Genomic DNA, 19972 nt, shown 5'->3' with positions numbered 1-19972 from the left:
TCTGTTTTCAGCTGTCTTATTTAAGTCATACATGCTTAAGTCCAATGGATCCTCCTTCTGGTATCGTCTAGGTTTTGAGTTGGTTTCTGCCTTGCGACTATGTGGTCGCACTTCAGCCTGATAAAATCCATCATTACTGCCAAATTATAATTCCAGAGCTGAATTAAACCATAGAGTTTATAACTTAGGTTATATTTGGAATGATCTTTCGATTTTATTGTTGCAGGTATAATCGTGATCGCTAAGATGTCGCCACCGTTGAGCTGCAACGATGGACTACTGCTCCACCATATTCCCTCTGACGCCTAACGGCCGCGCTATGGACAAATACGAACAGTTGTCAGTCGTAAGTTTCTTATTTTATTTATAAAATAGTAATTAACAGCCCTAAATTGAGATTCCTACTAATGTGAATAACTCGCAGAACCGATGGATCCATCCATTCCGCCGATCCATTCGCCCTGGACTAAGAGTCCACATCGACATTGCTGCCCATCTTATTAATTTAATATCTCAATTGCTCCTCATAATGACTTATTAATAACCATGGAAATCGAGAAAATTCTATATTATTCAGAAACTTCTTGTTTAAATATCACAGGTAGGCGAAGGTTCGTACGGCGTGGTGCTGAAGTGTCGTCGTCGCGACACCGGACAGCTGGTCGCCATCAAGAAGTTCCTGGAAACTGAAGATGACGCAGCGGTCAGGAAGATGGCGCTTCGTGAGATCAGGATGTTGAAGGTAAGTTTGATCAATAAGATTATAGGTAAGGAACGGAAGTTTGGGTTTAACCCACTTGACTAACGCATTCGTCAACGTGGAATATCTCCATGGTAGCAAGGTACCATCAAAGTCAAATTACAAACATTTTTCCCCGGTTCAACCTACCATTTATCTTAAACACAGCAGCACTCAATTCTTATAACAAGACAGAAGCGATTGTTACTGTCATATACTTATATATTATTAATTACGGATATAAATAGTTACGGTCTTGAAATTCTGTGACCTTGAAATTGATACCATTACTCTTTTAAACATGATCAAAGCGGCTACCATCTTTTCGAAATGTATTTCAATATGTTTCTTTTCTTCGTTACCCAGAAACTCCGTCACGACCACCTCGTGAACATGATCGAGGTGTTTCGTAGGAAGCGTCGCTTCTACCTGGTGTTCGAGTACCTGGACCATACGCTGCTGGACGAGCTGGAGGCGTCACCAGGAGGCCTGGGTGAAGACACCGCCAAAAAGCACCTGTTCCAACTGCTCAAGGGCATTGATTACTGTCATCAGAATTCTGTGAGTATTTGGTGACGAGAGGAATGTTAGGAAGATCGCCTTGAACATCATGACGGATGATGATGACTTGAATTTTATTTATCAGTGGAGCTTTAGTTGTAAGGAAACTGAACTGGTTCTAGGATAAACTGATTTTATTATAGACAGATAGATACGGATTACGGGTAGGTTGCAGGAGGAACGCATGCTATTCAATGAACTATCAGAACTTTCAAGTTTTCAATACGACTTGCAAACAAAATTCGCTCAAATAACATGAATTCGTTTCCTACTACTTAGCTTTATAAATTTCACATGCGGAATCCTGCATTATATACCATGTTGCATGATGCTTTTCCCACAACCATAGAAAACTGAAAATCCATCACACCATAGCAGCATTACGGAAAAGTACGGATTTTCTTTTAAAAAAAATCAAGTAAAATCAGTACAGTATCAGTTTTAAGTACTAAAACTTTTGAGGAGGTAGCGTACGGATAATAGTACATTTTAAATTGTATCTTTATACCAAACCCAGATAATCCACCGCGACGTGAAACCGGAGAACGTGCTGGTGTCCAACAATGGCATCGTGAAGCTGTGTGACCTCGGGTTCGCGAGAGCCCTGGCGGCGCCCGGGGAGCCCTACACGGAGTACGTGGCCACGCGCTGGTACAGGGCTCCCGAGTTGCTGGTCGCTGAGCACAGGTGGGTCTGCTTTGGTGGAATACAGGTTTTTTTTATAATATAGGAGTAGCAGACGAGCATGCAGTCCATCTGATGGTAAGTGGCTACTGCCGCCCATGGACATCTGTAATCAACCTCAGATAGGATTACTCGTAGATATTCCTGCCTGAGGTCGGCTGCGGCTAAGCTGGAACGCCTTGGAAAAAGTATGTCTCCCTTACCACACCCTTCAAACCAGAACACAGCAGCGTTCAACGCTGCTGTTATGAGGCAGAAATAGGTGTGGCGGTGGTGCCGCCGGAATCGAACCACAAAGGGTCCTTCAAATTAGTCTTAGTTTAACTTTAGGCCAACCACATACGATGCTGATCACTTATATTAGTGTATCTGACAATCTATCTTCAATTTAGAACGTAGCAACTTTACACCAATATTGTCTGTGTTGTGAAATAACCATCTCCAGAACTTAAATCAATTTACAATAAGAAAAAACTGGATGGAAATCTGACTTTTATTATTTTAGCATCCAATAAAATGTTCATTTGGTTTTTTTTCAGATATGGACCCGAGGTGGACATTTGGGCCATGGGCTGCCTCTTCTCGGAGATGCTCACAGGAGACCCACTGTTCCCCGGAGACTCGGATATCGATCAGCTTGCTCTGATCATCAAAACTGTTGGTTAGTCTTTCACTTATCTTACAGACATTCTTCTAATCATTGTGTATAGGCATAATGGTTTCAGCTACTTTATTATTCATTGTTCTTTGTAACATTATGAGATGTAAATTAGCTTGCAGTTCACCTGATGGTAACTGCTCACTGTAGTTTTTAAGAGGTAGAGCCAGTATGGTTTAACTAGGGAGTTACCAACGCGACACCTATTCCTTACCTGAAGCAGTTCGGTGGAAAGGTATAAATGACGGCTGACTTAAATTGTAAGTCAGTCGGCATCTATACCGAGCGATACTTTTAGTCTCAGCACCGTTTACCGTTTTAAATAGCAACTCAGAAGTTACAGAGACCATGGACGGTAGTCATCATTTACTATCTAATGACAAGTGGACATTTGACAACAGATATCTCTGTCTGTGGGCTATTTGATCATACCCAGAGTGCGGCCGTGCTCTCACAGTCCCAGTTCGAAGCGGATATATGTGCAAGATGTTGACAAAACTTCGATTGCGTGATTCAGAAACGTGTTGATGACTAGGAAGAAGTCGCGAAACTAGTTTTCTATTTTAGTCTTTTAAAATACGTCTGTTCGGACGATCTCTCCAGGGAAGCTGGCCCCTCGTCATCAGCAAGTGGTGTCTCGGTTGGCTGGTGGTGCGGCGCTGGGTGGGGCGGGCGGTGCGTTGAGGAACACGCTGCCCGGGGCTGGACCCGCCAAGGACCTTCTCGCGGCCTGTCTCCGGACTGAACCCAGGGCTAGACCTACCGCCGCTGCGCTGCTTAGACACAAGTAAGATTTGATAAAGGGCCGGTTAAGCTAAATGGATAAGTAACTCCATAAGTAAGCTGGCCTCTTGACACCATTTAAGGGCCTTCTCGCTGCTTATCTCTGGACCGAACACAGGGCCAGGCCTACAGCCGCTGCGCTGCTTAGACAAGTAAGTTAAAATAGAAGACTGTTTCAATTCCATCTGACCAAGAAACCTGGCCCCGATTTCGAAAAGTGATGTCACAACAAGCATGGTGGTGCTTAAAGATACCTTGCCCGGGGACGGACCCGCCAAGGACCTACTTCCTCGCAGCTTCTCATAGGACTGAGCTCGGAACCAGGTCTATAGCTGCTGTGCTGCTTAGGCGTAAGTGAAATAGAGGACTGTTACATTTTTATCTGATCATCCGACTAGGAAACCTAGACTCGACATCGAAAAGTTATGTCACAATTAGCAGGCATGGTGAAGCTTTAGGAATACCTTAACCGGGGCGAAACTTCTAAGTACCTACTCGCTGCCTGTCTCCTAACCGAACCCAGGGTCAGGCCTGCCGCCGCTGTGCTGTATAGACACAAGTAAGTTGGAGGGACGGTGAATTTCCGTTTAAGAGTAGATAGTCATCTGACACCAGTTAGTAGAGACCGGACCTGCTAAGGACTTCTTCACTGCCTGTCTCCAGTTCGAACCCAGCGCCAGCATTAGGCGGTTACACAGCTTCTCACAAGCGAGCTAGGGGACCAATTGTGAGTATTTTAGACTGCAGTCCTTTTTACGTTGCTGCAGGTCTCTCCTCATAACTAGGGGATGCTAGAACCCTACAGCGCCATGTAAATCAGAACATCGTCTACGTCTACAATATGACTAATTACGATTAATCGTAATTAAATTGTTCATATTATTAACCAATTTTAAATAATATTCTGTTAAAAAAGAAATAACTCTATAACTCTGAAACTAAATGCTTCCTTTATCATCAAAGGATGTAGATACTAGATTAACATGATAAATCATTAATTTCAGGTATTTTATTGCCGATGGCTTTGCGGAGAATTTCAACGCGGAGCTCAGGAAGAAACTTGGGAAAGAAATAGAGGTAGATTTTACTTTAATCTATTAAATATTTCATGTAAATACTATCTCGATGTATTAACAATAATTGTCATTTTTATATGTATATCTAACGATAAGGCAGACGGGCTACCTGCTGAAAAGCAGTCACCGTCGCCTATGGACATTTGCAACACCAAAGGAGTCGCCAATGCATCTCCGGCTTTGAAGGAGAGCTCTTTTTACACCTTTCTTGAAGAACCCCGTGTTTTACTACTCCGGGAATACCACAGAAGAAAGTTGAATCTATAGTTAAAATTATATACTTTATTTATTGCTGTAGAGTCCACCGCCACAGCCGCCCGCTACCAGAGTGGCCGGCAAGCCTCGTCAACAGTGGACACTGAACATTATACCGGTGAGAATACTTTGATGGTACCTACCAGAAGTGGTTAGAGATGGCTCTCAATTTAATAGTGCAGAATATTTCTTTTTGAAGTGAAAACTTCTTTAGCGGCGTTGTGCATTTTTTTTGATAGGTAAAAAATGTTAGTGGCATCAGGGCACATGACCTGATCGAAAATTCGTAAGACTGTCAGGTTTATGTACGATAGCACAATTAATAAATATTTTATTTTACCACAGAAATATAGTATTTTTATACTAAATAATTAAAGTAATTCGCAAAATTACTCCCTAACCATACCAGAACATCAGAAATGCACAACGTTAATATTCAAGTTTTGTCAGCACTCCCGAAGTGCAAACCGTTGCATTGCGTTTTTTAATTAAATTAAATTGAGTTTTTTAATTAAAAACGCAATGCTTAATGTATTCTTATAATTTAGATTAAAAACCGTACTTGTAATGTACATATTAATTTTTCAGGACCACAGCAGGTCTCGTACAAGCAGCACAGCTGGGGAATCGCTCATCGATTATAATTACACACCTGGTAACGTATTTATATATAATAATAGTAATTAAATGTCAGTCTTATGATTCCCATTTTCTTAATAATTTAAAAAAAGTATATGTTAGTATGTCCATGTATAGTGTATAGCTATTTAAATGTTATTGTATATAGGTACAGAAACACAAATGGAGTCTGCCCCCACTGAAAAGAAGTCCTCTCAACTGGTTGTCAGCTCCACCGTTCCTGATGTGTCCGACGAGGTAAGTACCTACATTTTAACAATAACACTCTATGTTCTAAAAGAACTTAATAAGTTTACATGTCCTTTTTTTTACCCTTACTAATTTTACACTTCCTACAATTAGACGAATCCATCGACATCTCATAACATGTTAAAATTCGTCAAACTTTTTTGGCTGAAGAGTGTGCTAAAGAATGAGATCATTAAACATTACCCTCTGCAGTCCGGTATAGTACGTGTAAAACTGCTAGTCCGCTCTGAATATAGAAATCAATCGCGTCGCCATAGCAAGTTGTATGACTACACCTGCTCGCAACAACTTCGCAGCGGACTAGCAGTTTGGCGCGGACTATACAAAGTATGAACCATAACGTTTATTCCCCCGCAGTTGCAAGGAGCATCATGCGTGAGGGGTGGTGTGGGGGGTGCGGGGGGTGTGGCGGGGGGTGCGGGGGGAGCTGGGGGTGCGGGGGGCGGGCGGCCGCTGGCTCGTGCGCTCCGCGACACTTTTCAATCTTTCCCCGCGCCACTCAACTCCTACCCCAGGACGCCTTACATCAAAAAGTAAGTAATACTCGTATCTTCATATTCAGGTAACATCAGCACGACAAACATTGAGAAATCTTAAAAAAAAAGTTCTCAAAGGTATGCTAAGTCTACCTCGCACTTGCCCAGTGCGGTGGACTATGGTCTAATCCTGCTCATTCTGGAAGGATGATGACAGGTAACATAAATACCTATTATATAGAATGGTTCTTCGTATCCGGTCAGAAGAGAGAGGCTATCAAAAGTAAGTAGTAAGTACCGTATACTTATCAAAATAAATAAAATAATACGACCAATTTTGGATTTAAGAAAAACTGTTTTTAAAGATCCAAATATGGTACGTGTTTCAGATATAAACCTAGTCATGTAAATTAAAAAAAAAACCTTTATTATCTATCCTCCCTCTCCTTAATATCAATTTTTTTATTATACAAATCAGTAATGCGCGATTGGAAGTCAATTTTGAACTGTGTAAATTCCAGAGTCAACAATAAACTGGTGATGGATGAGGAATTGCTTCGAGGCAGAATTGCTGCCAAGAAAAACAACAAGAAGAATCAGCCGGACTTCTCCTTGCCCTATGTTCCTGGAGGTTTAGTATAAATTCAGTTTCCATACTCCACATAGTAATGTATTTTTTATAGACCTGATCTACCTACACGATAGATCAAACCACGTAAGAGAACCACGCAAATTATAAAATGTTTGATCTCTTGACTAATTCGCATTAAAACATGTTAATAAAGCCCTAGATTAAAGGCACTGATCTGCCCAAAGGATCTAAGAGTAACCACGCAAGTCACTGAAATTTTGATCTTGACTTGACTAATGCTCATTAAAAGATATCAATAAAACCCTTGGTAAAATGAGACCCTATTATTGGATGCCCTCGCCAAAAAAGCTTAACAAATTTATGTTTCATTACAGCTACAAACAGCCCGATGAAGAAAGCAAAGAAACCACAGCAGCCGGCGTCCAAGTCCTACGACACCTGGGAACATAACGTAAGTAAAACATCAGCGATACATTTAATTGGATTCATTATTTTATCATATGATCATCAATCCATTACTGCTCCCCTGCTGGACACGGGAGGAGTTTAGGGCATTGTCCAACAGCCTAGTCAAACGCGGATTGCTATACTTCACACACCCTTGAAAACTTTTACATGGTTTCCTTATTATATTTTCTTTACGCAAGTTTTTTGTCAAGACGGTTCCTGAACGTTGTTAGTCTTATGCGTTGCTTATTTTGTTACGTCTCGTGTAATTTACGACACTTTTCTAACCAGAAATGCTACTCAGTTTTGTAACTAAAGTCTTGAACGCCCAGAAAATACTATTTACATTTCCTTCATAAATTCTTATATTACAAATCTTTTTATAGTCCTAATGCTACGAATTTATTGTGTAAAATTATCTATATCGCTGTAGGTATATTTAATGTTGTTGATGATATTAGGTTCGTTACATAATTAATCCATTCCGTTGCATATTTCTTTTCAGCGTGCCGCAGTAGATGCGTCTAGTGCGAGAACGCCAACGAACCTTCCCTACATGTGACTATACGAGCATGGCTTTTGGAAAGCCGCGTACTACTGAATAACTCATTATTGAACAATTGAAATAATAAAAAAACATCATTGGCTCTAAAATGTGTGTAATCTGTGACCATGTGAAGACTGCTGATTAAAAAGTTACTTGACATTCCGTTGGCGCGAAATAATGACGTTTCATTTCAGCACGAAATTATATTTATTTGTGCATTTTATATTTTTATAGATTAGAATTGCAAAAAATAAAATTTTCTAGTATTGATCTTGAAGATTATATAATTATTTTATTATAGTAATAATAATAAAAGTCTTAGATGTGATTGTTTGTTGCAATTATTTATTATTAATATTTATTTCATTGTAAAAATGAATATATTTAGTATGTAAATCATGTGTGTTAAATTATTGCAGTAAAAATGTAGATAAGCTATTATGGAATATGTCTGGTTTTAATTAGAAAAAGTTTAATTGTAATTGTTATAGCTAAAATCGCTCGTTTGCAAATGCCAAAAGATTTTATAGAAAATTAAATTGAGTAATGTTAGATGGAATTTGGAAGAATTTTATGTAAGTGGTTTTTCTTACATAATTATAAACGGTGGTAATATTTGTAAATAAATGTATATGTATAGTGTTACATTTAATACACGCGAAATTATAAACACTTTGTAAAATATGGTCAGTGTTTTATTTTTATTATTTTTTGCCAAGTGGTGGGAATTAGGGTAGAGCATAGACTAGTACCTCCTAACAAGAAAATGTACCCAGTTTTGAAAATTAAAATAGTTGCGTAAAAAAGTTTTGCCACGTCTCCGTGCTAAAATGTCCCTAAAATAGGTATTTGAAATAATTATTTATTTATTAGATATGTAAATTACGCAGTATTAGTTATTTATTCGTAAATTTTCTCTAAAAATGTTTTTATTTGTCAAGAATTCAAAAAAAGAACTTACTAATAAGCCGTTTGTGGCTTCATTCAATTTCAAGTCGGCAAAGTATCTTTACTAATCTGTGCCCCTCCTACGTACTAGCGTCTTACCGCAGCCAGCATCAGCTCTCTAGCGGAACGGGCGGTCCACCCGAACCTCAACAGTTACAGTTGCTATAACCGGTCTGAACTAAAAGCATTAGTTGAAATATTGAAATAGATTAAATATCTCTGTACATATTGTGTCTTGGCTACTATCGCTTAAGTCACTAGAAGATTTCCCCTTCAGTAATAATCAATCTATGCGATTTTGTCATATTACCAAAATAACAAAAAGTGGTGGGCAAAAATTAGTTATCCTTATCGGATATTTATGCTAATGATTAGATGCAGTATATGCAATGTCCTTGCTTGCGCAGCTGTGTCACGGTAGAGTAAGTGAATCAATACACATTACACATTTGTACAGAATACTTTTATGTCCCAGCTACAGACCTATTGAGCCAGCGACAGAGATATTGTGCCTATCCTACCTACCTGGTCTGTGGTCCCAGCACACGTCAATATGTAGCATATTAAATATATCTCTGCGACAATAAACATCCATTATCATTAATTAATGAATCCATTATGTGCTCATTAAAGATTACAATTTGTCATTTTTGTAGAAAACAGGTATTGTCAATTTCGGTTCGGTCATAGATTAATAATTGATAACGGCCTTAATAGCTCAATCAAGATATTGGACGCTCTAAAGGCAGAAGCCAAGTAGTCAATGGGTCAGGTTAACCGCCTGCCACTAATTTTGCAAATTGTGCAAATACCACACAAATAGGTGAACATACCTTAGGTTCGTGGTGAAATATTATGACATAGATTTCTACATCTCACAAATAAGAGATAAGATAAAAGAAATATCAATTATATGTAATACAAATGAAGATAACGCCGGTAGACGTAAACATTACTATTTGTGACTAAGATCAAAGGATCTAGGAATCATCCATGTGATACTAAATGAGGTTAATTATTATATTACCAGCGAAACACTCAGTTCTCTTTTGAGTTTTAAAGAGTGCGTATCGTCAACTGTTAAGTTACAATAGTATCAACCAATGAAACATTTATTAGGCGAATTAAAAATATATATTTATAAGTTGAAACGAAAAATAGAAACAAGTAAAATTAATTTATTTAATTTTAAATCAATTGAAAACAAAAGTGTTCAAGTGGAAAAAAAGAAAAAGTGTAATAAAAGTGAAAAGTAATAAAAAACAGTCGAAAAAAAGAAAATTAAATTAATTATTAAATTCGTTTTTTAAACGTAAATTAAGAATGGCAAAGAATAAAGATAATAATGAAGTTGTGGGAATATCGGAGATAATGGAAACATTTGGCATATATCAGAAGATGCAGTATTTTTATTGCTGCTTGTCGGTGCTTTTCGTCACGATGATAACGATTAATTATGTGTTTGTCGCTGGCGAAATAAATTACAGGTGAGTTTAACAATTACACGTTTTATATAAGAGCAAGTCTCTCAGCTGAAACACCGTTTATTCATTAATAAAACTTATTATAAACTGCGGGGACGGGTCTCCTCTCAGAATGAGAAGGATTAGGCCATAGTCCACCGCGCTGGCCAAGTGCGTATTTTTAGACTTCACATACCTTTGAGATATATTTTTTATAAATATCTCAGGTATGCAGGTTTCCTCACGATTTTTCTTCACCGTTTAAACAAGTGATAATTAATTTCTAATACGCACATAACTTTGATAAATCAGAGGTGCGTGCCTGAGATTCCTCGGACCCTTCGATCGAAAGGCCTAGTTTCTTAACCACTATCTATCACGGCTCTTCATTATAAACTACTAAACAAAAACAATGTGAGCCGTCACGGGACGCCTGGCAGATGTGAAACATCGACATTATTTTGTAAAAGTAATATGCAGAAAAGAACATATTGTGATAGGAACTAAATATGTCATAATGATAAAATAAAATATTACGATTTTTTTCCAGATAACGATGACTATTTATTGAATTCGATTGCGCATGGCGACGCGTCGCCACACCGTACACACTACTGCATATAGACTGTATATATATACCATCGTATAACGTGGCAACGGCATGCGTCGCCACGCCAGAAATCGGTTTTACGTGCGGCTATAGATGTTTCACATCAAAAATACTTCTAAGGGTCCAGCAAACATACTACATATGTGTCTATATAAGTAACCGATAACAATGAAACGGTGCACTTCGCACACATATCCATTGCAGGTACTTTATACGCTCGATGCAGCAACTAAGCGCCAAAATGATTCAGCGTTAATTGTTATAACATGCGTTTTTTGCGCTGAAACGTGTAATTAGTAATTGTGTTTTTCTGACAATTTATTAGTGCCTGCCTCCGTCTGCTTTCTTTTCGTGGGGAACCCTTCATGGGTTCCCTCAGCTATGAGGGCAGGAGAGGATATGCCGGACTCCTACCGGCTAAAACCCCATGATGTTCCTCTGGACGCCCTTTGTTGAGACTACGGGTACGCTAATAGCACTCGTCGGGGATCCCGACGGCAAATAAAAATAAATATGGTTCATTTCATTTCGTGTCATCTAATATTATTTCAGAAGCGTTCGCGAAGGCTCCACACTTAAATTGGTGGTATTTTATCTTTTAGATGTCAAGTACCGGAGTGCGATGGTTCCAACCCAGTTTATTCTGCCACCTGGTGGCCCAATGCCACGCTGGACAGATGTTACAAGCCAATACTGAATCACACGGTCACATCAGGCTCTTGTACCAACAACAGCTTCACAAGCCACGTGGAAAAGTGTTCCTCTTGGGTGTATGAGAGTAACGACACGATAGTAGCAGAGGTAAGACTTTCTACACAAATAATCCCACATCAGGGTCCCTGTGCCGTGGATGCCATGGATATCCCCAACGCCCAGATACTAAACCAAATTTCATAGTTTACGTGTCTGATTTGCCGGGAATCAAATCCTCTGCATGATCATGATGATCCAAGGCCTGATTCATCAATTTCCTCGTACAAAGACTATTTGACCTCTATTTTATCACATGTATCAAAAGATATGTATTGCAGAAATATTATTACACATCTTTTGCAAAGAAGTTTCGTAGGGCATTACAAAATGCTAATGGAATATGTGGAGCTGGAGCTGGAGTTACTTCAGGCCATACAATTATACTTGTTTTTCAGTCCATTTTTACAAAACGTTTGTAATGATTGTTTTATGTAATATAGGAGCAGCAGCAGAGCATGTAGTCCACCTGATGGTAGGTGGTCACTGCCGCCCATGGACATACATATGTAATCAACCCCAAATAAGATTACTTAGTTAAGTTCCTGAGGTCGGTCACTAATACGCTGCTACCCCTGAGGACTAAGCTGGAACGCCTCAGAAAAGTATGTCTACCTTACCACACTCTTCAAACCAGAACACAGCAGCACTTGACACTACTGTTAATAGGCAGAAATAGGTGTGGCAGTGGTGCCGCCGGAGTCGAACCACAAAGGGTTCTACCACCTTCATGACGATATGATGTATAATCAGCCATGTCCTTTTCCAGTTGGACCTAGCATGCCAGCCTTGGAAGGCGGGCCTCGTGGGTACTGTCCACAACATTGGCATGTTGATCGCGATGCTCCTGGGTGGGTGGCTATGTGATAGGCAAGTATTAATAATATATGGTTTTAAGCTAAAATTATATTGGAATTCAGACATTTTACTATTTAACAGGTTTTTTTATATATTATAGGAGTAGCAGACGAGCATGCAGTCCACCTGATGGTAAGTGGCTACTGCCGCCCATGGACATCTGTAATCAACCCCAGTTAGGATTAGATATTCCTACCTGAAGTCGGCCACAGATGCGCCGCTACCCCTGAGGACTAAGCTGGAACGCCTCGGAAAAGTCTGTTTCCCTTACCACACCCTTCAAACGGAGGCGGTGGTGCCTCCGGAGTCGAACCACAAAGGGTTCTACCACCTTCAAAACATCATGATACGCGGTTATAAATTTATTTATGGCCGATATTTCGACACAGCCTGTCATAAGCGTTACTGCTCCTGAGCTTTAAGGATTTCAATATTATAAAAAAGGTATTCCCACCTTTTTTATATTATTGATGTCCTCGTAGCAGACGAGCGTGCAGTCGCCGCAATGGTATCTAAGTGGCTACTGCCGTCCATGAACACCTGTGATCAACCCCAGATAAGGTTAGACCTGAGGTTAGCCACAAATGCGCCGCTACCCCTTGAAAACTTAGCTGGAATGCCTCGGAAATATGTGACCCTTACAGAATTGTGTTAATGCCAATTTTCTGTAGGTTTGGTCGTAAACCAACCACAGTGATATGTGCTGTTGGGAGTGTTATAGGGATCCTGAAGATATTCGCTTCTTCCTACTATCCATTCATTGCGCTAGAGCTATTGGAAGCAGCGATATCCGGAGGCATTTATACGTCTGCGATGGTTTTAAGTAAGTTTCCAATTTATATTCAAACAAGAACGAACAAACATCCATCCATCCTCACAAACTGTCAGCTTTATAATATGTGTAGGATAGATATTTAGACTGAATTCAGTAATTAATGTCCCAAACTATTTTACGTTAAAGTATTTAGTTTTGTGTTGTATTCTGGAACACAATAATATAACTAATATTCATATAAAGTGGAGCTTAGGGGTCCGTATCATACGACTTAGCATAAGAAATCGAATAGGAGGACCTATTTTCGCTAACCAGAAACTATTTAGTCACTAATGGGCAAATTTATATCTTTGATAGGCAAACTATTCAATAGATTAATTATTATAACTTTATTATTTTAACTGGCATAACATCATTCTTATCTTCGATTTTTTCTTACAGTGATAGAAATAACTGGTACAAAGGCGAGAGTGTTACCAGGAGTTCTATTTGCATACTCTAACTACCTCGGGGAGGCTGTCTACGCGTGTATAGCCATGTTGATGCCTTATTGGCAGCATTTGGTCATGATTATATGTCTCCCGAACGTCCTCTTCCTCTCCTTCATCTACATCGTCAGAGAAAGCCCTCGATGGCAGATAATCAATGGCAGAATTGATGAAGCAAAAGAAACGCTACTCATCATTGCCAAAACTAACAAAGTTAATGTTAATAAAGACATTTTAGCAAGTACCAATGAAGATACATTAAAAGAAGCGTTTAATATTGAAACTAATGAAAAGAAAGAAGGATTTTCAGATATAATTAAATCTAGAGAGATCATGAAGAGAGTATCGGTGTCTGTTGTGGTTAAATTTGGAACTGGATTCATTTACTACGGGCTGGTGATGAATTCCGTGGGGTTGCCGGGGGATAAGTACTGGAACTTCTTCATGTCGGCTGCGGCTTCGTTTCCGGGGGAACTGATCGCCATGTACCTGATGAATAAGATTGGGCGGAAGAAGCCCTTAATATACGGATACTTGACGTGCGGAATCCTTAATATCTTGTGTGCTGTTACACCTGACAGTGAGTTTTATCACTATTATGTTAATGAACGAGCATGCATCCACCTGATAAGAAGGTGGCACTGACATACACACCATATTAATTTAATCATACTTTTAGTTTTCTTGCAGGAAATTTAAATTTTTAAGCAAAATATGACAATTTCAGTTGGTTTTATACAATGTATAAGCGAAAAATTAATAAAAGTTTAAGTTTGTACAACTGCGTATGACGGAGTATGTTATTGTTTTAAGAAGGAAATACAACTTTCCTGAACTATGATGGTTTTTAAAAGATGGCGGTAGGCCCCTAGGTAGGACTTCTATCCTATAAAACAGATATGTCGGTTATTGACACCATTGATAGCACTAACGTCGCACCATATGTATATGTTATAGCTATGTATATTACGTTAAACATTTTCCTTATTTAAATAGTGTTATCACGAATCGTTCAACAGTTAAAACATATTGTAAAAGCATTATAAAATAAATTATTACTTATGTGTTCACGTGATGAAAATTGCGGTTTGACGTAGCTTCAGGTCTAAATTATTTCAACGAATAATTCATTTGTATAGTTCTGTATAGCATTGATGTAAGCAATCAAGCAGTCCACCTGATGGTAAGTAGCTACTACCGCCCATGGACAATTGTAATCAACACCAGAGAGGACCACATTTCTACCGGAGGTCGTCCACAGATGCGCCGCTGCCCTTGAGGACTAAGCTGGAACGCCTCTGAAAAGAATGCCTTTCTTACCACACCCTTCAAACCAGAACACAGCATCGCTTAACACTGCTGTTATTGGGCAGAATAGGTGTAGCAGTGGTGCCGCCGGAGTCCAACCACCTTCAAAACTTATAGCTGTCAGATAGCGCCAAATATTAAGATAAACAAAGTACATAAGAAAATACATAGGTTGACTTATATGATATTCCTACATAATAAAAAAAAACCTTTTTTTGTAAAACATCGTATTAAGGTCTTTTTGAATCTGGTGATTTTGATGTTATTTCAGGTAACACTTGGCTGAAAATAGTCATTTTCCTGTTGGGTAAGATGGTTATGTCTGCCTGCTTCACGGGCATGGTGACGTACTCCATGGAGCTGTTCCCCACCAGCGTCAGGGGGTCTCTGTGTGGCTTCATCACCTTCGCGGCCTGTCTTGGGAGCGTGCTGGCCCCATTGACTCCTATGTTGGTGAGTTTTCACTTTTCGTCATCATCATTTGAAAGGTAGAACAAGTATGATATGATGGAAGGTACTGTGGCGACCTCCCGCTACTCGACAATAGATGGCGCCACGTGTATTCTGAATCACGCTATCGAAGTTTTCTAAATATCTGGTATATAATAGTATATATACAAGTTCCGAACTGAGACTGTTGGAGCACGGCCGCTCCCCGGGCATGATCAAGTAGCCCGGCGGGAGATCTCCCTTTGCCAAAGTACTCTCACAACTATTTTTATTGTGAAGCAATTCTTGCGTTTCGATGGAAGAGTGTGGATGTCGGCTGGCAAATAATAATGAAATTATCTTAGTCCTATCCTAGTCCTCAGGTGTAACAACTCATCAACTTCAGGTAGAACCGATGTTCTATATGGACATTTGTTAGTTCCTATAAAAATATCATCATCAACCCATTACTGTTATGCTGCTAGGCTCGGCTCTCTTCTCAAAATGAAGAATATACCCCATTCTACAATGCTAGCAAAAGTGTGGATTAGTAGACTTCACACACCTTTGACTTTTTTGTAAATATTCACGCGTGAAATGTCCCATTACTATCCTCCTTTAGGGGATGAATCTCCTCTCAGAATAATAAGGATTAGGTCATAGTCCACCGCGATGGCCTAATGCAAATTGGTAGACTTCACATACCTTTTTTTAACTTTTTTTCTTGTCGAGTATCTAAACGTTATTACAATTACGATACATCTGATTCCAGGCTATAACATTCGCACCTCTCCCGTTCATAATCTTCGGCTGCAGTGCCACAGTAGCAGGTCTGCTGATCATCCTCACGCCGGAGACGAAGGATCAACCCTTACTGGACACGTTGGAGCAAATAAATGCTAGCAGTTCAAAGAACAGAAGAGAATGCACTGCCAATGATAATCCTGCGTATATTGATGATGACAGTTCTAATAAATTTTGAAGAATACGGAAATACGAAGTTGTGTATTTTCTAGCATACCTATAGCCTTTTATAAATCGTATTGGAGGAGAGCGTCTCTAAAGAGCCATTTAGATGGAGAGAGTTTCTCACACGTTTCGGGTAGAGATATCGTAAGCAACTATTACAAGCAATAATCGCCATAACATAATAAAGGGAAAAATTAGATAAAATTAAAAATTAAAACACTCGCGCACTGCATTCATGGTAGCAACTTGCATAAAATCTCGAAATACGATTATTGCTTTGAAATTCTGTTTACACGGACGCAATAACATATTCCATGCGAGGCAATTCTCGCCCAAGGGAACGAGGGAGAAGAGCGAATGTTTAAACGAACAAAACATTTTATATTCCTTCGATAATCGTATCTTCGAAACGAAAAACTCTCTCCATCTAAATGGGGCATTAATGATTAACCTACGTCACAGTCTACTGAACCCTGTTGATGCTCCGTTATGGAGCAAAACATGTATTGTTGACGGTATCTAGGTGGTGTACAATTTATTTTGCATGCTCACGTGCTCGTTCCACTTGTGAGAAATGAAGAACACAAGCCTGTAACATGTCATATTAAAGCGAGACGAATAGATATTTCGATACGGTCCACTTTTCTGACAAATGTTTTGAAGGTAGTAAAGCCCGCTCCACATTCTCGTGAGGAAAACCAGATTCGTCTCAGCTCCACATTATCGTTTCTCTTTTCGCACGTTCTCGCATAATTCTCGCGAGAATGTGGAACGGGCTTAAAACCTTTTATTTTTCGACTGTGACGCGACCACTGCCATAGCTATTTTTGCCTAATAACAGCAGTGTTAACTGCTGTGTTCTGGTTTGAAAGGTCTGGTTGGAAAGCCCTTTTCTGCTACTTTTCTGAGGGGTTCCAACTTAGTCCTCAGGCGTATCAACGGATGTGGCCAACCTTACTTATCCAACGAGACTTACCAGGAGTTGATCATGGATGTCCATGGGTAAGCTGCGTGCTCATTTGCTCATATATTTTAAAGGAAAAACAAAAATATTTTATACATTTTTATTAAACTAGTTGGCAGTTTATGACTAAAATAAAGTACAATAAATGTTACACGTTATCTACAAGATAGCAATGGCATACAAGTTATCTATTTAACGTAGAATTTAGAAAAGTTTTAACTTTGGTTTATTCCTTCCCATCAAACTATGGGGTTATATTTCTTTTACTGGACCACAAAACCGATGCCAAAGTTCTTTACAATAAATAATTAGATTTTTATTGAATTCTTATTGGTGGTACACGCCAAATTTGGCCGCTCTGAACATTTATTGCGTATAAAAAAGTCCTTAGTTATACTTGATGGACAAAAAGTTAGAGTTATAATTTCCCGGAGATTTTGTGAAATTTTGATTTTTCTGTAAATAGCAGGGCCATTTTTCGGGGCTTTTATACTGAGCGCCGGGGCGGTGGTTTCTATTTATTTATTAATATAAAATGTGTTCATTTATTGATTCAAACTTGTTTTTCCTGAATCAATCTCTAATGACCGGGATTCACACTGTTTTTAGCAACTGGTTTTTAGTAATTGTCCCTTCCGGATTGCCCCTGAAACTCTCTAAACTATTAAAATCTCGGGTAACCAAGATTAATTACAGCCCTTACGCAGATAATATTGACATTTTTAAGCAAAAAAGCAGAGCTGCTATATAATTGTCTTTATTTAACCAATAATATTCGTTCCAACATTATTTTACCTTGGCTATACCACAAAATGAAGAATTCATTCGAATTTCGTTATGTACGTGTCATCTTTTTGTAGTTTAGATATTTCACATTGTTTAAAGTCGTATAATAAACCATAGTTAAAATTAAAAAATAAACAAACTTTATACAATTTATGTGACATATTTGTATATTAAATACAATTAAAATGTATTTTCACGCATACGAACTTAATACTAATTTTAATGTTGCGAGTAACAAATAATATTTACTTTAATATTGGAACTCCTCCGCTTAGACGGTACAAGGAAATATTCGTATATACGTACACAATGTACAGCCAGCTCCAAAAGTAGATGAACATATTAAGGTTCCATGAATACCGATACACTCAAACGTTCATGAGTAGCTGAACGCAACTAGCACCGTAATTAGATGTTTCAAAAGATGAACACTACATTGTCAAAAGTAGCTGAACAATGAATCATATGAGTGACGTACAAATACTATTTTGCACATCGATACCTTAATTCGCAAATCAACCAACTCCAATTTTTGTCAAAATGTTTTTTTCTTATTTATTTGATTTCGTTCAATGCCATTTTCTATAAAAAAAAAATTAAAAAAAAAACATTTTGACAAAAAACATTTTGACAAAAAGTGGAGTTGGCTGATTTGCGAATTAAGGTATCGGACATATAATGTTCAGTTACTTTTAACGCGCTAGTGTTAATCTACTTTTGACACTTTACGATGTTCATCTAATTATGATGCTAGGGGTGTTCAGCTTCTTATAAACTTGGGTATTTTTGACATATTCATCTGCTCATCTACTTCTGAAGCTGACTGTACATTTAAAACAAAAGAATTTTGTAGATATAATATGTGTTCGCTCTTAAAATATAATTATTGCTAAAAATGCATTACAATACATTGAGAAGTTACATTGCGAATAATCGAGATCAACTTACACTTTAATTGAAAGGTGTTACCAATTAGCACCATTTAATTAATGCCTTTACGATAAAGGCACATTAAATTATGTATCCTTTCGTTGAATGTGTTGGTTTTTTACTATTTCACAAATTTCTGTGGCAATCCTGTAACTTCGTTTTATGATTTTATAACAAGTTTCAATTTCATATTTAGACGCGTAGGGAATGCATTTTCAAGAACTTAGTGCCCTTCACATGAAATTTTTCAAAAAAATTACGGCTCGTTATTTGCAACCCTTGTATGCTTGTAACAACACCCATTCCAGTCTGTATGAGAGCCTTTATAGATTTTTTGAACCCTTATTCATTTCCCTTTTTTGGACTGTTCTTTTCACCACGCCCGATAAAACTTGAAAAAAATAAAAGACAGATATACCTTCATTATTAATAATCAATCTATCCAATTTTTTCCCACTGAATATCAAAATTTCACAATCATACTAGAAATTGTAAAATTTCGATCTAGGCAAAATTTGGATAGATTGAATATTAATAACGGGCGACAGGCGACGGGTTAGTCTTGCCACAGTTTAAAAATCATCGCTGAGAGTATAGATAGGTTTCCTTAAATAAAAATTACATTACATTACCTTATAGTCAAGTTTCGTACGCTAAGAGTGGATTACATCTTAATGACTAATAATACATTGACTGATGCGTATAAAATATGGTCCCAGTTTAAATATTTATTCATTTATACTCGCGGTGTAGTGCGTCGCTTTATCAAAACAGTTATCAAGAATAAGTTATGAATAAACTAGAGATTTTTTATAAAAAAACAAAACCAGAATTATTATAAAAACTTAGATTAGTAAAGATTACTCACACTTAACAAGAAAAAGGTAACCAGTTTTGACAATTGAAATTTTCACTGTCATCTCTTTTCGTGTTTGAAAAATATTAAAAAAATGTAGTTTTAGTACATTTGCGAATGAGACGATATTTC

The 19972-nt window shown here is 38.2% G+C and overlaps 2 protein-coding genes across 2 annotated transcripts; both read left to right on the top strand.

The window, feature by feature from the left end:
* The first annotated feature begins 225 nt into the window (after nt 1-225).
* On the top strand, nt 226-8388 carry LOC140753919 (cyclin-dependent kinase-like 1). Its single transcript, XM_073088760.1, has 14 exons — nt 226-346; nt 602-742; nt 1106-1300; nt 1818-1987; nt 2524-2645; nt 3246-3429; nt 4430-4502; nt 4800-4874; nt 5345-5411; nt 5544-5636; nt 6072-6177; nt 6642-6751; nt 7087-7163; nt 7665-8388. The coding sequence occupies exons 1-14, from the start codon at nt 272-274 to the stop codon at nt 7719-7721; spliced, it is 1545 nt and encodes a 514-aa protein (XP_072944861.1). The 5' UTR covers nt 226-271; the 3' UTR covers nt 7722-8388.
* A 1461-nt stretch (nt 8389-9849) lies between these two features.
* On the top strand, nt 9850-16317 carry LOC140754104 (organic cation transporter protein-like). The gene is made up of 7 exons (XM_073089016.1): nt 9850-10141; nt 11330-11528; nt 12247-12347; nt 13007-13158; nt 13552-14178; nt 15178-15359; nt 16108-16317. The coding sequence occupies exons 1-7, from the start codon at nt 9978-9980 to the stop codon at nt 16315-16317; spliced, it is 1635 nt and encodes a 544-aa protein (XP_072945117.1). The 5' UTR covers nt 9850-9977.
* The last annotated feature ends 3655 nt before the right edge of the window (nt 16318-19972 follow it).

Source organism: Epargyreus clarus, unplaced genomic scaffold (assembly GCF_041222505.1).
Source record: "Epargyreus clarus isolate Ecla_fem2 unplaced genomic scaffold, WU_Ecla_fem_2.2 ptg000027l, whole genome shotgun sequence".
Lineage (NCBI taxonomy): Eukaryota > Metazoa > Arthropoda > Insecta > Lepidoptera > Hesperiidae > Epargyreus > Epargyreus clarus.
This window is presented reverse-complemented; position numbering and strand designations above follow the sequence as displayed.